The sequence below is a fragment of the Thamnophis elegans genome, chromosome 12, assembly GCF_009769535.1.
Source record: "Thamnophis elegans isolate rThaEle1 chromosome 12, rThaEle1.pri, whole genome shotgun sequence".
In the NCBI taxonomy this organism is placed as follows: Eukaryota; Metazoa; Chordata; class Lepidosauria; order Squamata; family Colubridae; genus Thamnophis; species Thamnophis elegans.
This window is the reverse complement of record NC_045552.1, coordinates 10,037,767-10,060,179: the sequence shown is the minus strand read 5'-3', so window position 1 is coordinate 10,060,179 and position 22,413 is coordinate 10,037,767. Positions and strand designations below refer to the sequence as shown.

Below are 22,413 nucleotides of genomic sequence, written 5' to 3'. Positions count from 1 at the left end.
TAGGATCGGAAATTCCGTCGCTAACCAGAGTCACCACTAAGGGAGATGCGCCCAATTTGATTGTCTTTTTTTGTTCAGTCACCATAGTGGTTCAGGTGAATCAGATAGTGCAAGGGGTGTCAAACTCAAGGCCCAGGGGCCAGATCCGGCCCACGGGGTGCTTAGATGTGGTCCACTGGGCCGCTCTGGAAAAAGCGAAGGACTGCCCGCAGTGCCTCTGCCAGTGAAAATGGACAGCAGGCGGCACTCCCAACTCTCTTTTCACTGGCAGAGGGTTGCAGGAGGCCATCACAGGTGAAAACGGAGCTTTAGAGCACGTTTTCGCTGGCAGAGCGCCGACACAAGTGACGTCGAGCTGGCCACGCCCACCTCAGCCACATCCATCCAGGCCCCCAGAGGTCAAACACAACCCTGATGCGGCCCTCAATGAAATCGAGTTTGTGGTTGTGAATTAAGTGGATTCCGCTTTCCTCATTGCCTTTGTTGGAAGCTGTCTGGGAAATGGCACACATATGACGCCAGGACTCTGCAATCATCGTAAATACGCAGTCTGAATTCTGATCACGTGATCACGGGAACACCACAAAGGTTGGAAGTCTGAGGACCAGTTGTAAATCACTTTTTTTGCAGAACGAACGGTTGTTAACTCGAGAACTCCCTGCATCCCAAACACACCTATCGATGTTTAGTTGCATCACTGAGACAAAATTCATACTTATTCAAGTTGCTAAAGCTATTTTAGGGATTTCAGCTTGGAATGCAGGAATGAGCACCCCAGCAAAATCTTATTTTAAGTTTTAGTAAAGGCTGATTTGTCCGATAGGCCAACAATTTTTATTTATTTATTGTTTGCAAAAGGACTGCCCTCATAGTTTGAATCTATGGGTGTTTAAGCCTACAAGTAGGCCTTTGGAGTTCCCAAAATTACCCAGAATGCAATTGAAGGGAATTATCTTTTCCAGTAATGTCAGAAAGGAACCTCGAGGATGAATTGGTTCCAATTTATTTCTTTGGGAGCAGAAAATAACGCCCCACAAGGATGGATTACCAATAACCTCTTTCTCTTAACACATGACATTTCTGATGGGTCGGTACCTGGATTTCAATGACCTTGTTTTTTGAGGACTTGAAAATTTGAACTGATTTATACCCAGATTAACTGAAGTTTCTACTTGCCACAGGGCCAAAGATACAAACACATAGTTTTGTGTTCACACAACATGCGTCACCTAGCTGTTAATAAATGTATTTCAGAATACAATGATCTGGCCATTAACCAAATAATTAAGCAAGAACAAAAGAGAAAACCAAGCATTTTTATATGTACCATATAAGCAGCTACAGTTGCTACGTTTCTAACTGATATCCTTAAATGGCTGTGTGAATCTTTACTAGTAATTTACTGGCATCCCCGAGGTACTATGACCTTTACACATTCAAAATCATGTGACTGGCCTGCAGAGTTTTGAATAAGGATCTCAAAACTTTTAGAACAGTCCACGCTGTTTAAAAAAGAAGAAGATATTTATGGCACCTTAAACATTCCCCAAAGGTACATCACATTTTTTTGTTTATTTTTTGTCCCTTGCTGCTTTTTAAGGCTTTGGAACTCATCTTCTTCTCCCACATATATAATGGAAGGGCATTAGAAGCTCTGAAAAGTCAACCCAAATGCTTCTGGAATATCTCTTTACTGTGCAATTGTATATTCAACTTCTTCAGTTGCTAAATATATATATATATTTCAAGATTCCCACCAAGCTTTGCCAAAGATGCTCAGCCATGCTACCCCAGACTAGAACAGGATGTTCGGCTGTCCTGATACAAGGGTACCCCAATTTCAGCGCAAGAAAAAATAAATCACATACTGTACAGCATCTCCTCAAAAGCACATGGTATGGTATGTTTGCTCATACATTAGCTGGCACAGAAGTCAACAAAGATAATCCAAGAACTGGCTGGCATTCTTCCTGTTGCAACCTCTATCTATGTGGGGGTTGGGGATAAGGGGGGGGGGCAGCAACAGGGAACATCAGTAGCCTGTGCAATATTGGGACAGGGGGGAAAAAACCAGTTCAAAGACTGGGAGAGAGAGACAGAGAGACAGAGAGAGAGAGAGACAGAGACACAGAGAGAGAGAGAGAGAGACAGAGACAGAGACAGAGAGACAGAGAGAGAGGCAGAGACAGAGAGAGACAGAGACACACACACACACACAGAGAGAGAGAGAGAGAGAGAGAGAGAGAGAGAGAGAATGGAAAGCTGCATTTACCCCATACACACAAGCTATAATTCAAAATATAGGGAACCCATAAACTAACCAAACAGCCTGGCCTCACACAAGATATGAAACCACCAAAAGCCAACCCGGTTTTAAAAAAACAGCCCAGGCTGGGCAAGTTGTGTGAATGCGCACAAGCACGTGCACACGCGCGCTCACACACACACACACAAACACAAACACGGGTTTTATTACTGATTAATGGAATAATCTGAAGCCAACCATTCCGGCGTTGTCCAGACATTGAGGTCCATCAGCCCTTCAGCTGGTTGGTCCTGCAGGCTTGGAGATGGGCAGCGTGGCTCGATATAACATCACGACTGGAAAAGGATCATCCACGGGGGTCCTTCAGCCGCGCCCGCGCGCGCCCGCCAACCCACCCGGGAGCGGAGACCTGCATTTGCCCCCGCGCAACAAAGGCGCTACACCACACACAACCCAAAGGGCGACCGGCAGCGAATCGCCGATGCCCCCAGAGGGGAAAAAAGACGGGCGGCTAGATCGAAACCCGGGGGGGAGGGAGGGAAGAGGAAGAGAAGTGGCATCCCTCCGCCCTCCAAAACAACCGCCGCCGTTCTCAAGGATGCCACGCACTCCCTTCCACCAGCCCTCGCTCTCCCTCCTCTCTCTCTCTCTTTCTGTTTCTCTCCCTCCCTCCTTCTCTGGCTCTCCTCTTCTCCCCCTCTCTCTGTCTTTCCCTCCCTCCTCCTCTCTCTCTTTCTGTTTCTCTCCCTCCCTCCTTCTCTCTCTCCCCCTCTCTCTGTCTTTCCCTCCCTCCTTCCCTCTCTCTTTCTGTTTCTCTCCCTTCTTCCTTCTCTCCCCCTCTCTCCCTCTCCCTCCCTCATTCTCTCCCTCCCTTTCTGTTTCTCTCCCTCCCTCCTTCTCTGGCTCTCCTCTTCTCCCTCCCCTCTCTGTCTTTCCCTCCCTTCTCCTCTCTCTCTTTCTGTTTCTCTCCCTCCCTCCTTCTCTCTCTCCCCCTCTCTCTGTCTTTCCCTCCCTCCTTCCCTCTCTCTTTCTGTTTCTCTCCCTTCTTCCTTCTCTCCCCCTCTCCCTCCCTCCTCTCCCTCTCTTTCTGTTTCTCTCCCTCCCTCCCTCTCTCTCTCTCTCCCTCGCCCCCGGCAGCTCCTTTGTCCGTCCATCCCTTCCTCCCTCCATCTGCCAGCTGACAAGCCACCACCAACCCCACTCGCGAAGCCAAAAAGCCCGGCGGACGCCGAGCGAGCCCTACCGGCGATCTCCAAGGACTCCGGGGGAGTGGGGGGCTCCGATGCCCTCTTCCCGCTCGGATCTCACCCGCCCTGTCAGCTCCCCACAGCCGCAGCCAAGCCCACCCCCACCCCACCCACCTTTGGCCCCGCGTCCGGACCACCGCAGCCTCCGCCACCTCCTCCTCCTCCTCCTCCTCCCTGCCCGACGGGACCGCGCGGCAGCTCCCCGCCATCCCTTCCCTTCGCCAGCCCGGCATCCTCTCCCCCCCCCATCCCCACATCTCCCCTCCGCCTCCCGCTTTTCCCTGCAGCGCGGCTCCTTACTCGAACATAGCCCGGGGCGGGCAAATGCAGGGCGGGGGGCGGGCGGACGCCCCCCCCTCCCCCGCCCGGCCGGGATGGAGAGGCGAGCGAGGGTCCCGGCCGGCGGCCCCCGTTGTGCCGCGCGGAGGAAGAGGCAGGCCGTTCTCTGCCGCCCGCCCTCCCTGCCCGCCTGCCTCCTTCGACGGCGGCCGCCCCTTTTTGTCGCACGCACCCCCTCGCTCGGCGGCTTCCCCGCACGGAGCCCGGCGAAAGGGAGGCGCTTAGGAGCAGGCAGCCAGGCGGGCTGGGCGGGCGGGAGGAGCTCCGCGGGTGCGTGGAGACCTTTCCGCTCGCGTGTAAAGCGGGGGAGGGGAAAACACGAGGAGTGGGGGATGGGGGAAGAGGAGGATACCCAAGGAAGGAAGGCCTGGTGGGTAATGAAGCCCCGATTCGGCTTCGCCCGCTTCTTTTCCCGGAGAAAGGGCAGAACAGAAGCTCGGGGGCAAATTCCTCGGTTAAAGGGGGACCCTGCTGAGCCCTACGAGCTGCCCCGCGCCACCTCAGGCGGTTGACCTTGGCCAGGGGTCAGCAACCTGCGGCTCTGGAGCCGCATGTGGCTCTTTCATCCCTCTGCTGCGGCTCCCTGTCACTCAAAATATGTGCCACAACTGCCAATGGGCAACACCCACCAGCCTATGATTTACTGAGCTTTTTGACCCCCCAGTAGGGCAACCATGGATAAATCCAAGAAAAGTTTAATTCAACTACATATGCTAGTTTTGTGGCCGCTCAGGAAATAGCCAGGCATGGGAAGGGTTTTATGGCTCCCAGTGTTTTTTCTGTGGGAAATGGCAAATAGCTCTTTGAGTGCTTAAGGTTGCCGGCTCTTGACCTTGGCGAATCAGAAGGATGCCTCACCTGTCTAGGCACATACCCTGCTCTCTGCACGAGGTGCCTCTCCTGTTTCTTGCACCCACCCACAGGTGCACGTGTGTAGTTGAGGATGGGTGAGGAGGAGCCGCTTCCCAACATTGGGACGGTGCTTCTGCTGTTCCCAGCTCCTTTTGAGGATGGGGGGGGGACCCCAATGAAATCCAGAGTTGGGGAAAGCGACAGATCGTCTGTTTGTGGGTGCTTTGGAGGTGGTGTATACACTGGATTGGATGCCAGGCTTACACGTTATGGGTTCACCGACAAAAGCGCGCCCGACAAAAGCGCGGCGAGAAAACCGCAAGTTCTAAACCGTGCTGACGAATGAGTGCAGAAGCGCACCGACAACAGTGCGCCGACAGAAGCGCGCTCTAAACCTAACCCTAAACCTAACCCTGACCCTTACCTTAACTTAAATCATGCTTCTATCGGCGCACTGTTGTGGGCGTGCTGTTGTGGGCGCATTTGTTGGGTCACGCATGTTATGTATGTTTCAACTTGGTGAGCCATGCATCAAGTCTGACTCATTCAGCTCCCTCTGAATTTCAGGGTGATATGATATCCTGGACCCAACCCACTACTGCCATCTTGGAAAAATAAAGCTTTATTGTAGGCTCACCGATAGTTTGATGGCTAACCGCCCCTTTTCAAAAGCAAAATCTTCTCTGGATGGGACACATCCCCAATTCCCCCCAAAAAGATGAATAAAATTGTCTTGACTAGAAGATGGTGGAATGGGGAATTGTAGTTTCCTACACCTTGTACTGTTGTTGCCAATATATTGACTGTGCTTATCAATAACTCTAGATATTCATAAGTCAATGCTTACCAATAACTTAACATGCTTGCTCTAGGCCACGTTTTATGCCCAGCGGGTTTCTGAGATACTGAGAGGGTGCCATTGTTACTGATATCTACTGTTCTCTTAGCCTTGAGTTTTGTAAAACTTTCCGTAATATTTATGTATTGTTTTTAAGTCGTGTATATTGCTGAGGCCCTTGTTTGGGACAGAGGCAGTCATACCAATTTGACAAACAATAAATCCTTTTTTTTTTTTTCATTTACTTCACTTTCATTTCTATCCTGATCCTTCATTGTGCCAATTAGTGTACATTCAAAGTGATAACAAAGTTATTATTCTATACTATTCTATTCTTATTTCTATTCTATTCTCCTAAATTGGAGATAGCAATCAGACATTTTATTCTCTGTAAAATCTACAGGGAGTCCTCGACTTACGACCGTTTGTTTAGCGACTGTTTAAATTTACAATGGCACGGCCTTGACAACAGTCGCAGCATCTCCATGGTTATGTGGTCAAAATTTGGGCACTGGCATCTAGCCTGTGTTTACAATGGTTGAACCATCCTGCAGTCAGATGGTTTCCACTTGCAACCTTCCTTACAAGATTCCAACTAAGTCAATGGGGGAAGCTGGATTCCCTTAACAATCTGTGGCAAAAAAATGCAGTTAATGGTGGCTTCACTTAGTCACAGAAGTTCCCAATTGTCATAAATCAAGGACTTCCTAACTGTGTGCCAATTCAAAGCACTTTGTAAATACATACGTTAAGGATGATCTTTGGCATTTGATCAGCTGCTCTACATCAAACTTTTGAATCCAGTTTACTCTTTTTCCTACCTATAGGAATTAAAATGAAATGGATCACTCTGTACTGTATTTCCTTAAAATATTGCTTTAATGACTGCTGGTGTTCACATCTTACTCAGGAGTGCAATTGATTATATTTCATTAAGACTGTGTTGACTCTTGGCAACCCCATGGATATTCTCCGTGACAATCTGACTGATGACAATTCAGAACTACTTTCCTGAATTCAGAAGGATGGAAGGAAGATTTCCAATAATTCCTGTCAGATTTCAGAAGAAAATTCAATGGAGAAACTAGAAGGAACTCTTGAGGTTGCTTCCACTCCATTTTCTTTGCCCACCCACCCTCATTCTGTTTCTGTTTAGATAAGGAAATGTGACTGAAACAAGACCAGAGGGGATCGGGCTGTCTAGTGGTTAAAGCAGATTATCAAAGTAACTAATTTTGGAGATCTTGTACAGCAAATAAAACCATAAATAAACCAAATGGATAGAGCTCAAGCAAGCACTAAATTGCCCAAAATGGAACAGCATCTTTATTGTGGTCAATGACTAGGACATTTAAGTTACACAAACGTTTTTTTTTTCTGATTCAACAAGTTGTATGAATTCAGCCCTTAAAAACATGATACCCCCGTTTCAAAAAAGTAACCCATCGTCTTGCAAAGGATCGCATTTGAGAATTTTAAGAAGCTGATTCAGAATCAGAAATGCAAAATTAGCTCATTTCAAGTATTGGCAGAAATCCAGTTTGGAGGATTGTTATTCCTATTACTCTTAAACCAAGATGGACGTGCTGCGCAGGGTCATTGGACGGACAAAAAGTGAATAGGGGGATCTGAAAGGATAAGAGAGGATTTTCATCCTTTTGGAGGAGGGGGCCAATTTTTAATGTTACCAAAATCAGCCATTTTCTCAATATACAAAAATAATAATTCTTCTAAGGCAGTGTTTCTCAACCTTGGCAACTTGAAGATGTCCGGACTTCAAGTCCCAGAATTCCCCAGCCAGCAAATGCTGGCTGGGGAATTCTGGGAGTTGAAGTCCGGACATCTTCAAGTTGCCAAGGTTGAGAAACACAGTTCTAAGGTATTTTAAAAAGGTTCATCCATCCAGGCAAATGCAGCTTGTAAAAAAATCTGGATATGAATCTTGATAAGGTTATTTCATGGAATCGAATGAAGACTTTATTTTGTTTGGTGTCTAACAGGCTCATGTGCTTTTAAAGAGTTCATGCAAGCAGGTACAAAAAATGTGTTTTTGAATACTGTGGTTTCCTCTTGAATCTCCACAATGCAAATGTGACCCTGGTACTTGTGTTTGATAAGAATTTAGCAAAACGTTCTGATTTTACAAATTGGGTGGAACAGGGATTTAAAAATGTGAGTGAAAAAGCGAAGTTGACAATTTCATCTACCCCTAATTGAGGACAGCAGCAGACTCAAAGACAGCTCAATCTGCTTTCAGAGGAAAGCATTTGACCCAATTCATACTCCACCCAGAAAGTATGATCTCTCCAATACCTGTAATTACTGGTTCAATTTCATAACCATTAACTGTCACATGAATGGTGTGCTATGGAAGCTCTGTATCAATGTTCGTAGTGATTGCATTACTGAAGGTAATGTTCCATTATTTCTCTGGGCAAATATTTTTTTAAAAAAAAAACATGGGAGCCTGCCATGCATACAAAAAAAAGATGGCAGGAAATTAAAATAAAGACTTTATCTTTAAATTATGTCTTTCCTTTAAAAATAAAAAAGAGGTCTGTTAATGGGGAGGAAGAATAAGGGAGGAGGATAACTTAACTCCCAGCTTTGAATGCATCCATTATTTAATGCCAAGTGATGCTTACGGAAGTTAACATTCTGACTCTTGTGTCACCCAAAACTGTTTTAATGGCAAAGCTATTATGCCAACTGACAGCCAAAATATGCAATAAAGAGCTTCTAGTTTAAACAGAGAAACTACTTTTGACCTAGTGACACTTCCTGCCCACAAAGTGCACTTTTTAACTGCAGCCAAATCATTCAAACTTTGGGGAGGGGGAGGGGGGAAAGAGTTGAACCAGTGAAGCAAAAGGCAAGCACGTTCTGCTTCCGTTTGGCTTGGCGCGTGCTTCTCCCAGGCCCCTAAGAATGTGAAGTAGGAATCTTTGTTTGCTTTGCAAGACAATAAAACTGAAAGCAAACAAGGGTCCAGATTTGTCAATGCAATCTCGCACTGTACAGCTATGTCAGTCTGGCATTCTTCTAGCAAGAGCCAACAACACATGGTGTGTGTGCATGTGTGACTAAGCCAATCACTGAAGGAGAAATACTTGTTTCTTCTTACCCTCCCCTTGCCACTTCTATTATTAAAATTACCCCTTGTTGCTATTTGTGTCAAAGGAAAGAAAAATTGACAGCTACCTGCTGGGTCGTCGCTTCCTCTATAAGATAGCAAAAAGAATCAGAAAAATATAGCACGGTTCTAACAGTAATCAACTCAATTACAGGCAAACAAACCACATGATTTAGTCTGTATGTACGGTGAACAAAGGTACACAAACTTTTGTTAAAGCTACAATGAAGTTAACGGCTTGTGGTTTTGCACGTGCAAATTCGTTCATTCTCTTAGCATGATGTGTGCACCTATCAGATTATAATATGATCGATTGCAGCACTGCATAGTTTGGGGATACAACAGCTCGTGCTTAGTGTGCTACATAGGCCAGCTTTTGTGCATGATGATCCCTTGGAAAAATGAGGACTCTTCTATAGGATAATCCTATTGCTTCTAATAAAGGTTCTTGTTGCTTTTAATACTTAATTAAAGTAATACATGCTCTTTAGTGGGCTACACATTGTTGCAAAGAATGTGAACAATTCTGGTACAGCCGTTCTCAAGATGTAGAAGGAATGGCATAATGGGGGGGGGGGGGGGGAAGAGTTAAAAAAGGAATCAGCCCCTAGAATCTCTACGTAGCCTCAAACAGACCAAGTCCAACTTCTCCTCCCCTTGAATTCTGTCAACCCTTCTCTAGCACCAAAATAGCGTTGTTAGTTGAGTGGATTCCTGGCATGAGCAAAAAGAATGGCAACGGAGGTTCACGTGTGATCTTGGTCTTTTGCCCCCAACACAAAACCATCTTAGAGGTTAAGCTTTCCAAGAAACCTGGTTCTCCCACAGCAACACCAACAGTTGCAAAAATGTATCACAAGTCTTTTTATTTATCTGGACCGTAAGAATAAACTTCACGTATTGTATTTGCTAACAAATCATCAATGGCTTTGATAATCAGGGTCATACAATGTATTATCATAATGTGGCTTGGTGGGGGGATTCATGGGTCTAATCTGAGATTTCTTCAAAGCATGTTTAATAAAACCTAGCTTAGTATAACTTAGAGCCCAAGTTAGGGAAGTGTGAAAACTTCAGGTGGGCATTACACAATCCTAGAAAAGGGTTTTGATCTCGTGTTCAACATGTGAACCGAGCATGCAATATGAACCCACACACTTTACAGGCCAACCATTGCTTCCAACTATCAACCACAAGCTCCAACCCCTTGTGACCAAATTTCAGATATGATGGAACTGTGGTGTAACAATAGCTGGCAGGTCTGGTCCCACCCACACTCCCCTTCCCTCCAAGGGAGCAACTGTTAATCCAATTCAAACCTTATTCCCCGTTGGGCCTGAGAATAAAAAACAATACAGGCAGATCAAGAACATAATAGAAATGGAGGGGATGAGACACACCCGTCTCCTATTTCCAGAATGGTGTTTCTGGGTAGCTTTTCTTCCTTTAAAAAAAAAAAAAAACTCATGGGATAAATGTAGCCTACCAGAAACACATAAAAAATACAGCCCCTCCTTTCACTGCAAGGATTGAGACTACCAAACCGAGCCTTGGTCCTGCTGTTCCCATCTTTTATTTGTAGAACTCGTGTTCCTGTTCGTCTTTCTTGATGACCGTTTTGTAGGCTTTTTCAAAGTCCTTGGCAAGGACAATGTAACGGTTCTCCCGTACTGCCAGCATCCCAGCCTAAAAGGAAGAATGAGAAAGATAAAAGGAGGCTGGGAAGAAGGGGAAATGTTTCAAAGCAACAACTACGAAGGGAGCGCTCACAATGAAAGAAAGAGAGGTGGAAAGACGCCGGGGAGCAATGCTCCAAGGCATGTTCTCGTTCTGATTTATAATTCACACCATCCGGGCAAGACGTTCTGGGAACTGCAGCCCAATGTTAATTGCCCAAGGAAGCAGTAGCCTCCTTTAAATGGATGTCAACAGACTGTGGAGTATCCTAAAATTTGGATTCCTGCCCTGAAAACTGAAATATGTTTGCACTCCCGAGCCTACTACAGCCACTGCAAATATAGACACATACAGATATCCATTTATTCAGGGGGTCCCTACTTTAATTCCCAGTTCCCAACTGGTTAGAAACCAAAACTAATATTGCTGTTTGCTGAATTTCAACCAGCAATCTTTCCATTTTACTTCCATATATAATGCTTTGTTTCGCCTTCTTTTTTAATCCCGCATAAATGGAAATACCACCGATGTAGGGATGTCTGCTAAAATCCACCACAAGAATAAATCACAGTGAGATGGGTAAGATTATCAGATGTAACCCTAGCAAAGAAATTTAGTCCTCCTACAGAGTTTGCTGTAGAGGCAAGATCTAAACTCGTGACTCCAAGCTCCCAGCTTAAGTTCCTGGCTAGCAGCCTACACACATTCTCACACAGAAGTTGACCCAAGAGGAGCATGATTCACAGCCTAACATTTCATGCCTTTTTTTTTTTTTAACCCTCTGAAGATTTCTCTCATTTCCCCAATCGTTAAGATAGCTAGACACGAATAAAGAGGAAGTGGGGCTGAAAACGGATGGCCATCTGCTCCTTTGGAGCAACGAACAAAAGCATACGAACCTCCTGGCAAATGGAGTTGATATCAGCTCCTGAGATCTTATCAGGTCGTGCTACATCTAGGAGGAGTGAAGGAAAGAGATAAGAGAGAAAAGGCCCAACATGACCGTCCCACAATTTTAACTAGCTGACATTCTGCAATCGGGATATTCTCTTCTAAGTGGTCACCTTTCCATTTGACCCAGTGAAACGTTAGTATTGTAGCCCACCAGCGGCCATCAGAGCTGGCATCAGATTAGGACAGTGAGGAGGTTGGGGAGGAACATGGCCCAGTCCTGGAGTCTGGGGAAGGCCCTGATGATGGCTCTGTCGGAGGCAGAGAGGGGGCCAGGGCCATCTGACAGTTATCAGCTGCCTTCAGAGTCAGACATCAGTGAGGCAGACGAACAGGTGGAGCCTGTTCCCAGTGAGCGCATGTGCAGAGTTGCCAGATGAAGGGAACAGCTAAAGAACAGGGGTCGACTTGGGAGGAAGGCCACAGGTGGACGATGAATGGCCCCTCCCAGAGGAAATAAAAGAGGAGCAAAAGGGGAGTGGAGTTTTCAGGAGACAATTAGTTCACTTAATTAGTTCATGACTCTCCGAGGCTCCTTGCCAAGTTTTACAGATATCGGCCTGGCAGCTCTCCAAGCCAGATAAGGTCTATGACTGTAAATCCTCCCTTTGAAAGACTTTGCTGGATGTGAATGAGCTGAATTCACAGTAAATTAATAAAAGGGTTTTTTGTTGGGACAAGGAGTTTGCTTCATGCTCTTGGGAAGCCTCAATCAAAACAGTTACAGGAAAAACCAACAGAAAGCACCCAATGATTGAAATAAAAGTTAAGTAATCACTTCATTGGAAAAGGTTCAGATTCTCCCAGTTCAAGCTTCACAAGGATTGGAGTCTCCTTTCCCTCTGAAGGAATGGGACAGATGAATTGGGAGGAATCCGTCAAGTTACACAAAATGGAACTGGCTGATATCCCATTTCGTAACAAAGGGCAGATTAGGCAAGAACACAACAAAAGCCCAACCCACTTGCTTTGTTTTTGACCCTAAACAGAAAACAGCTCTAACCAGTCAGGAGAAACTACTATAGCATGAATACTCCCTCCCACAGTAGCTGCCTCTTAATTTGTTCCTGGAGGAGGGATCTGCTGGAGAAGAAACAGCTCTTGCAACACAACAATTGTTGGTGTGAACAGAAGAATGGTCCCAGGAAAGCAGTTGAAATTTATACGTCTTAAGCAGTGACTGAAGCGTTGGGAGTTTTTGTTTACTAAATGTTTATCCTGCCCTTGATTCAGAAGCTCAAGGTACTACACACAGCACTGTTCCTTTTTATTTTTCTCCCAATAACGACCCATTGAGATACTGGACTAAGAATGAATGAATGGCCCAAGTTACACTGCACAGTTCTACAGATAAGGGTAGACTAGAATTTGGGACTCTTTTCTCCAACACTTTAACCAGCCTTCCAACACTGGATTAAGGAGACTCGGGTGCAAGTCCTCACTGGGTGACCTAGATACCCACTTTCAGCAAAGCCTACTTCTCAGAGTTGTTTTTGGAAGGAAAAAACAGAGAGAGGCGTCTATATACACAAGCTTGAATTAACAGAAAAAAGGGAGGATACAATGAAATTATACAATTATAAGATGCTAGAACTTGAATACTTTGCCCCAATAAGATATGCTAGAGACAAAACCTTTGTTTCCCCCAACCTGCTTCCTGAAATGGAACCTGTGATCTATCCCACAGGGGGAGTCTGGGGCAACTTTACGTAATTTCTTTATAATAATATTAGGTGGGAAAGAATTTCCCCCCAAAACCCATGCCAAAATGCATCCCAAATGTTCTGCTCTATAGATCAGGGGGACTCCAAATTTGACAACTTTTAAGAGTTGTGGACTTCAAACTCCCAGAATTCCCCCAGCCAGAGCTGAGGAATTCTGGGAGTTGAAGTTCACAAGTCTTAAAAGTTCCCAAGTTTGGAGACCCCTGCTATAGATGAAGGTAGCAATGTGCCTCCAAGAAGCCCCCGCCCCAAAATAAAAGTGTCACTTCTTTTGACCAAGTTCTTGTCAAGGATACAATCTTCCAGATCCACCTCCTCAGATAGATTCATCTTGCTGGTAATGGTAGAGAAGATTAAGCGTTTTTGGCGTCTATCTGGCAGAGGAAACTCGATTTTACGATCTAGACGCCCTGGTCGGAGCAAAGCAGGATCCAGGGTGTCTGCTCGGTTTGTAGCCATTATCACCTGTGGTCAAAAGAACAAGAGAAGAAGAAACCACATAAATCCTGAACTTTGAAAGTGCCAACTCAGCCCAAGCTGTACTCATGGCTTGTGTACTCTTGAAAACAGCTGAGTAAGACAAATTGTGAACTGAAGTTTAATAAGTAAAATGAGGAAATCTTTCTTTCTCCCCAGTCTGAAATCTTCCTCACTTTAGGAACTCCAAAAAGCTCGGGATTGTTACGGTTGGTTCTCTGACTAACAAGGATTCAGAAAACCATCAACTAACTGCATGTAAGCTTCTTGCCTCGCTGGATCATAGGAATAGCATTAGAAGAAGAAGAAAAAACAATCCACAAAGAATTTATTCTAAATGGGAAATAGTTCCATTACTGGAATTATTTTAACCTCAGCCGAAACTTCCAAGATGAAACATGCCTGGGAAAATTATTATTTTAGGTACTTGCCAAAAAAAAAAAAAAAAAACCTGACATGATGGGCAAGGAAGCTGCATAACTTTTGTGACATGGCAAGTTCCTCAGTAATTTATCAGCCATTATGAACAGTGGACTAAATTTTTATTAATTGCAATGTATTAATTTTGGGCATTTTTCTGGGATGAGTTTTCTCCTTCTCCCTTTCACACACATGCACATCATATTAACCACTGTATATGTGCAGTGCAAAATGAAGAAAAGTGAAGGACATCATTGCCTCCCTAGATCACTCAAATCATCTAAGTCCCAACACACCTTGACATTAACATTCTGGTCAAAGCCATCCATCTGGTTGAGAAGCTCCAACAGAATCCGCTGAACCTCCCTGTCCGCTGTGGAGAGACCAACAAAGCTATCAGAGGATGGGCTGATAAAGAGAAATAGTCCATGCGTTCCTCCATATTTCTAGTCTTCATTCCAGATTTAAAGGACGTCATACCAGTTTGTGCCTTTTCTGAGAAGCAACTCAAAATCAAACAATTCCTAATTTTTATTCATGCTCCCACGTTTCAACTCATTATAAATATGGACGAAATGCTACAGAGGAAACAGAATCTTGTGAAACATTCAAAAATAGATAAATGAAGTAAGACGTTTTACAATCTATCCTCTTAGGGATTCTCTCAATTTAGATTTTTTTTTTAATGCTGAAATTCTTCTCTTCCAAACCAATTCTACAGAATGGTAGAATTTGATTAATGAGTTTACTATTTCCTATAATTAAGAGCTGCCAGGATTTCTAACCTCCCCTTAAATCCTCACCTATTACCTTCCCAAACCTAATTAAAATCTCACATCATTGAACAAATCTGCACAAAGGTAGTAACACAAACCCACCTAGAGAGAAATTCTCTTCTGGATTTCATGGGCCAACCCAACACAGAAGACATTGTGGCCAACAGATAAAGAACTTTGCAAACCCAGGGTTCCAACACACTGTGACAAGGCAGGGAAAGAGCAATGCCCACATACTGTAACCAGGACCATGCGATTCTCAGCAGCCAAAAACTGGACAGGTAACTAGAGATTTATACCGCTAAAAAAATGTCAAACCCATTTAGTCCCTAATACAAATCAGGGAGAGAGGGAAAAGAATTGCTGCACACAAAAGTGCTGGGCATGAATAAGGAAGAAAGGAAAGTTTGTTCAGATTTTGTTACCAAATTACTCAAGTTTCGGGATTTACAACACATCAAATCATCAGCATTAAAAAGCTAGGTTTTCACAACATCTCTTCCACAACAAAAGCAAGTAATGTTAAACAGGAGCATGAGGGCTCATCAAACTCAACCAGTTATATAAATTGAGCCATACAGCCCTTAACTAACGTGATTAAGTGTATTGTGTAAACCCAGCAATGTTTTCCCTTCTTTTATTTTGGCTTAGCTTCAGTATTGCTTTTTAAGATAAAAGCCTTTGTGGACTGGCTTACATAATGCAGGCAGATAAAATAATCACAAGTTCTAGTTAATGACAGCAGAAGCATAATTCAGCTGTTGAATCAGTGGGGACACTGTTAGGGCACAGTGAGCAAAAAGGTAGGTTAATTTCCATGGAACACTATTCCCACCTCTCCAGAACCCTCCCACATGCGACACCTCTGAAAATATCCAGGCAGCACGACATTCCCATTCTTTAAACATGCTCCAGCTTCTACCCAAATAATCAGAGCTGCCCTTCAAAATTCAGCTGTATCTGCTTGCCAACTCACCTCCAGTCTGGGCATCAAAACGCTTGGTGGCAATGGCATCAATTTCATCAATGAAGATGATGGCTGGCGCGTTCTCTTTGGCCAGACGGAAAACATCCCGGACCATGCGTGGCCCCTCACCCAGGTACTTCTGCACGAATTCAGACCCCACTACCCTAATGAAAGCAGCTGGACGGAAAGACATCATGACTCTGAGTTATTGTTCACAGCAGGCTGAATTATGCATAGGATTGTGCAGGAGACTGTGCATATTTATGAAGCAATATACATTTGAGGTCAAGCTTGTAGGTGGTTTCCAGAGTAACCAAATGTATACTTCCATCAGTTGATCTGTGCGCTATTATGAAGAAGACTAAAAGGGTTCAGTGAAGTAGCCTATTCTTCTCTACAGAGGGAGATAATACACATTCTAAGATGCCTCCAAGTCCAATGTCCAGTTGCCCTTGTTGGTTGACAACAATTTTCCCATCCATGTTGGCTTCTTAAAAGTACAACACTTAAACCTTGCCCATTTTCAGCTTCAGGCGCTAACAAGTGCCAAAAATGTCCGCAATAAAACATTAAAATAGCTCAGATAGAGGGGAAAAATACCCAGCAGGGGAGGAATCTATACATGACACATGGTAATATAACCAAAACCATGCTTACCTGTGGTGTGATGGGCCACAGCTTTGGCCAGCATAGTCTTTCCACAGCCAGGGGGCCCATACATTAACACGCCCCGTGGAGGATCTATGCCAATCTATAAAAGAGCCACATAAGGAAGCAACAAGCAGTGAAAGAATTAATTTTTGAGGCCATCATGGTTTGCTTTTTCACAGATTTAATACAGATGCCCTCAGTCTCAAATAGCAGAAGTATGGACATCGATACTTCAATATTATATAGGTCTCTCTGTCGACGCCAAGATCAAACTTCTGAATCCAGTCAATTATTAATCCTAGTGCGCTATTTTGCCTGGCAACAAATAGCCAAAACTACAATGGTAGTTATGCATTAAGCGAACCGTAACTTAGCCTAGCGTATTTAAGCATTGTTTTCACTGTTGGTGCATCCAGTGAGCTTTCTGGTTTTATTGCATTTGCTCTGAATAATGACACTGCTTGTATCCTACTCAGCCTTTAACTCACTGTACAAAGCCAAGAGAACTTCACAGCCTAGGATAATGGGCAAAACTTAGCTAGCTATTGGCAGCTACTATATCATCAAGACTGCATGCTTTCTTTGACATATATTTCTTCCTGTCATATAACCGCTAATACCTCAGCTTAAAAAGCACAACTTGACACTTGAAAATGTTATGTTCTAAGGGATAGGCGATGCGTGAAATATGCTTGTCCATCTCTTCATAAGCTGAGCAAACCAGTTTAGGAGAAGTCATTATGCTTGAGCTGAGTGGGAGGAGAGCAAATGCCTTATATGAGTTTTTGAAGAAGTTTTGAAAAACGGAAATGAGATATAGCTCTAATAAAAGGACTACTTGTGTCCACTTCTGTTTGCAAACTTTCAGCCCTGAAATTTAGAAATACCTGTTTGTAAAGTTCAAAGTGAGTGAGGGGCAGCTCCACGGCCTCTCGGACTTCCTGCTTCTGAATATCCATCCCACCAATGTCAGCATACATGACATCTGGTTTCTGATCTATTTGGAACAAACAGGCACTGATAAGCTGTCATCCCCCAAAATACCAATTTTTGCAAGCAATCCCTGATTCTGTGTTTTATTTGCTCTCAATTCAAGAAATGGCACACAGGTAGTCCTCAACTTTCAACCATTCGCTTAGCGACGTTCCAAAGTTAAAACAGACCTCACCAGGGACACTTATGACCCAATTCCAAAGTTCCAATAGCCATCTCTCCCACAGTCACATGACCGCACTTCATGTGCTCAGCAACTACATGAGCAGAGACAGCAAAGAGTTTATTAGCCCATTCAGTCTCATATTTATCTGGATTTTTTGCAGATAAAATGACAATTTGGCAAACAAACGCATACACTCCATGCAGGCGCAGAGAAGAGTTTGCTTCTTCTGGTTAAGAAAGATAGATGAACATCACCTGAAGTCAGCATCATAATACTGCTATCAGCCTCGGGAGGCAACACATCCACCAAGGCATTACTGTGTTTGTGCAGGGCCACAGAAGCATTGGGCTTCAGCAGTTCACGGTCAATGGTGCTCAAGATTCGGACGTAGTAGTTAGAGCCTGCATTGGAAACATTCGCAAGATTAGACCGGGTCTTAATTCTACTTCCAAGGAATGGGGAGTATTGAAAATAGCTTAGTAAGCCTATTGCTGATACAGGGCTATGTTCCCCCCTCCCCTTCTTTCTGAGCAACAGGGACCTTCAAGTCTAGCTGCAACTTCATGTCTTAGAATGCTGCTTTGAGGCATCTGGGGATATTGAAAAGGCAGCCCTTAGACCAGCGGTGTCAAAAATGCAGCCTGCAGGCCAGATTGGGAAACGGTGAGGGACAGGCCCATGCCACCCCATCCCCAGCCACTCCCTCCCCAACCCAAGGGCAAACAAAATCCTGATACACCCCATGATGGGATCGAGTGTGACACTACTGCCTGAGACCATCTAACAGAAATGAAAATGGGCCTGTGAGCTACCAGGGAGGCAATTCAAGAAAAGATCTGCCATAAAGTTCCTTCCCTCAACTTTTCACAAATCAAGAGCCAGCAAAAAGAACAAGCGCTACACCTGTGGTAGAACCAACAATGGCTGTGTTCTGATCCACTGCCTCCAGGAACTGGCCAATGACCAGCGGGATGCTCTGGATACGTTTCACCTCCTCCTGAGCATGCAGAAATTCTTTCTTAAGATTTTTCTGCTCATCCTTGATATATTCTTCCTGGACCTCCAGGAATTCCAGCTCTTGCTGGAGTTTCTACAAAGAGACAAAGAAAAGCATGGCTTTTGTTGCCCCGGCAAAATTCCCACTTATAAAATGAAGCAAGGACAAGAGATAAGCAACCACATCATGACTTCCTGCTGAATATATGTAGTATACTGCCCCTACTGAGCAGTATGGGAATCTCGAATACCAGAAAAATATGGGAAATGTACATTTTGAAATAACCTAATTGTACTCATTATTTTTGAAACAGCGGTTATGTTTATTTTTAAAACTCAGGGCCATTCACAACTAAGAGTGGAGCTTTATGTTTGTAATCTAAAAAAACGAGTCAAAACAAATAAAGTTGGAAGAGAGCAAGAAAAACAAATGAAAATACTAGTTGAAGCATAGGCCATGCCCAACCCAGCTCTACAAAGGGGGGAAACATTGTGATACGTCCTGTGACGGCAATGTGACGCCATGAGTTTGACACCTGTCTTGTAGACTGACAAATGCAAAATGCAAATTAGAAACAATAACACTCTTCAGCACTGCTAATCCATAGTGGTATGTGACTGAAGATCAGCTCACTTTATATCGGCTATATAGATCCTCAACATCCTCCGCTTCAGGAGCTAGGAAGGAGAGGCCAGTCTGAGGTCTGGAAATAGAGAGAGCAGGAAGCTCATCCTATAAAATAAAACAGAGATTAGATATAAATAACTTGGCTATAGAATATCCCTGTTTTCTACACTTCACATAGTATGAATGATTAAAGACCTGGATTTGCACAACATTCTGAAAGAAAAAATAAATAAAAGGAAACCAAAATAGAAGCAAAAAAAGAAGTTTAACATATACAATTGAATACATTTGATCTTTATCTGATTTACTGATGCACATTGTATGCACCTAAATAGAATGTGTAGTTCATTTAAATTGTTTAAAGCTACTAAGGTTAACACACCAGAATCAATATGTACCACATAGTTTACTAAGCTTGTGCAACTTTTTATTTAGAATAGGGATAGCCAAAACAAAGGTTCTACCATCTGTTTTGAGCAACACTTTAACATAAAATGTCAGCCTCTCTTAAACCATAGGGAGTTGTGGCTTTGCTACTTATCAGTTTTGAGGAAAATAATAAGTTGTTGCCAAAAAAAAAGCAAACATTTCATGATTGGTTACATGCAAATTCGTTTGTGTGAAATGTTGAAGTAAGGCTTAATCAGTAACATGAATATAGTCCTAAGGCTTATGTAGTTTCTGATTAATGTAAGGAGAAAAATAAAGCATGCCATGTATTTCTATAAAGCATGACCTGTATATAAACAAAGCATGCCACATATAAAGTATGCCATGTATTTCTAACATTTAATCAGCTGACATTTACTGCTTATCTTGAAGGACACATACCATGTTAGAAATACATGGCACACTTTATTTCTCTCCTTACATTAGCCACAAATTCCAAAGCCTCGGGCTTATCTTCACTTTACTGATTAAACCTTATTTCAATATTTTGCACAAATGCATAGACATGTAACCAACCTCAACCTTTTGTCAAACATTAGGATACATGCCAGACAAAAAAAACCCCAGCAACACCAACAAACTAGATGTATCCGAAACAATGTCCTCGGAATTCCTTTAAACCCTGAAGCCTAATTGGACAAAAGCTCCAACAGATAAAGTATTCAGCACTCTTTACTTAAATTTGCTCTTATCCCTACGTGTAGTACAACCCTTATTAATCACCCAATAGATGGCTTTCTGAAGTCTCAATATGATATGGGTGTAAGCATCAGTGAAAAAGAGACTAATTTTGCAGAAGATGGTGAAAAACGAGATAAAGTAGTTGGTGCAGGCCTGGAAACCAGTAGACCCTAGTTCTAATCCTTCCTTAGGAACAAAAGCTAGCTAGTGGGGATTTGGTTCAGTCTCTCTCTCTCTCAGTAAAGCCCAACTCAGTATTATTGTGGCGAAAATAGAAGACAGGAATACAGAGTCCTCTACTTACAATCACAATGTTTCTAAGTGAGAAATTGGTTAAGTGAGTTTCCCCCCCATTTCTTGCCACATTTGTTAAGCGAATCTGCCCACCCCCCATTGATTTTACTTGCCAGAAGGCCCAAAAGGGGATTGCGTGTCCCCCAGAACCATGCAGTCATCATAAATATGAAACCCATTGCCAAGCATCTGAATGTAAATCTCATGACCACAAGGATGCTACAACTGTCATAAGTGTGAAAAACGGTCATAAGTCCCTTTTTTCCGTGCCAGTGCCACTAAACGACCTGTTGTAAGTCGAGGGCTATGTGTCTTAGATATCTTCGCTGTCTTGAGTCATATGGGAAAAAAAGGTAGAATTAGTTTAGTTTACTTTATTGCCATTGCACCTCATAAAATGAAATTAAATGCCATCTTCCATGTACATTGTAACTACTAAAAAAAACCCCACAAACACACATCCTTTGTATTCTACACACTAATGAATTGAAAACCCCTGGTGTTGCATTATATTGCACTATATAGTAGAACTCAATACAGTTACTGCTCTAGGATAGAAGCTGTTTTTCAGCCTATTTGTTTTTATTATCCTGTACCGCCTGCCAGATGGTAAAATATAATATTATTAATGTTATAATATAATACATGGTAATAGTTTCCCAGTTGCAATTGATGGCTGTGAAAGTTAAACCATAAGAAAGGCTGAGAGCCAAAGAATTGAGGCCTCTGAACACTGGTGCTGGAGAAGACTTCATTCTTCTATTTTTGCCACAATAATACTGTGTTGGGCTTTATTGAGAGAGACTGCAAGGCAATCCAACGGGTCAGTCCTAGAGGAGATCAACCCTGACTGCTCTTTAGAAGGCCAGATCCTGAAGAGGAAACCCCAATACTTTGGCCACCTAATGAGAAGGAAGGACTCACTGGAGAAGAGCCTAATGCTGTGAACGATTGAGGGCAAAAAAAGAACGGGATGGCAGAGAATGAGGTGGCTGGATGGAGTCACTGAAGCAGTAGGCATGAGCTTAAATGGACTCCAGAGGATGATAGAGGACAGGAAGGCCTGGAGAAACATTGTCCATGGGATCGTGATGGATCAGACACGACTTCGCAACTAACAACAACTAGTTGATGTAAGGAATGTAAAGAAAGATTATTCTTTTTTGTGTGTTTTTGTTTAATAAAAACAATAAAACTTTTTTTTAAAAAAACAACTAGTTCAAACAAAGGCTGCCCAGGATGAGATGGATCTTTAAGAAGGTTTGGAACTTTCTTAAGGCAGCGGGAGCTATAGAGCTCTTCCGAGGAGGGGAGAGGGCAACCCATGAGATAGTAACACCGTCTCTTTTTATATGAACACCCCTCAAAGCGTACGGAAGAGAATCACTGCAGTCAATCAAAGCACAAATTAATCCGGTCGCAGGTCCATAAATCAAAAGACGCCTCAAAACACGGGCGGGGAGGAGGGGACCTGGCGGCAGCCGCGGCCTGCTCACCCCCCCCCCCTTTTCCAGGCCTACCAACAAGCGGTGACTCGGCATCTCCGCCTCCCTCGTCTTCGTCCTTCGGGCTCCCGGCGCTCCTCCGCCTCCTTCCCAAGCCTGGGAAGCGGGAAGGAGAGGCCGAACCGCCGCTCTCCCCGCGCCTTCGCCTCTCCTTCTCTTCCTCCCTCACAGCTCGCTCTCCCTCCCTTCCCCCGTACCTGAGTTTTCTCCACCGAGATGCCGATCTCCTCCATTTTTTAATCCCCCCCAACGGAAATCAGTGTTGGATGACGTTGCTTCCGGTAGCCCTGCCCCCCCCCTCTCCCTCCCCCGCCAGGGACGGAGAGAGGCTCACGGGAGTTGTAGTCCGGCTTTGGCTCGCTGTCTCTTTGACGGACACCTC

General features: G+C 44.1%; 2 protein-coding genes across 3 annotated transcripts in view; both read right to left on the bottom strand.

Annotated features, from left to right (window-relative positions):
- The window catches only part of GRAMD1A (GRAM domain containing 1A), a 59,362-nt gene extending 56,782 nt beyond the window's left edge, over window positions 1-2,580 (bottom strand). The window contains exon 1 of the mRNA XM_032227233.1: window positions 2,504-2,580. Coding sequence (XP_032083124.1) covers window positions 2,504-2,535 — 32 coding nt within the window. The 5' untranslated portion in view covers window positions 2,536-2,580. The remainder of the gene's footprint in view (window positions 1-2,503) is intronic.
- Window positions 2,581-9,524: 6,944 nt separating this feature from the next.
- On the bottom strand, window positions 9,525-22,335 carry PSMC4 (proteasome 26S subunit, ATPase 4). 2 transcript variants are annotated; one of them, XM_032227406.1, is made up of 11 exons: window positions 22,229-22,335; window positions 19,108-19,206; window positions 18,381-18,567; window positions 17,732-17,878; window positions 17,206-17,315; window positions 16,325-16,418; window positions 15,677-15,844; window positions 14,221-14,297; window positions 13,324-13,492; window positions 11,252-11,307; window positions 9,525-10,361 (listed from the first exon to the last, which is right to left on the bottom strand). In XM_032227406.1, the coding sequence occupies exons 1-11, from the start codon at window positions 22,262-22,264 to the stop codon at window positions 10,248-10,250; spliced, it is 1,257 nt and encodes a 418-aa protein (XP_032083297.1). In that variant the 5' UTR covers window positions 22,265-22,335; the 3' UTR covers window positions 9,525-10,247. The 2 variants fall into 2 exon arrangements, with proteins under 2 accessions (XP_032083297.1, XP_032083298.1); XM_032227407.1 differs by lacking the exon at window positions 22,229-22,335 and adding an exon at window positions 22,047-22,184.
- Between the last annotated feature and the right edge of the window lie 78 nt (window positions 22,336-22,413).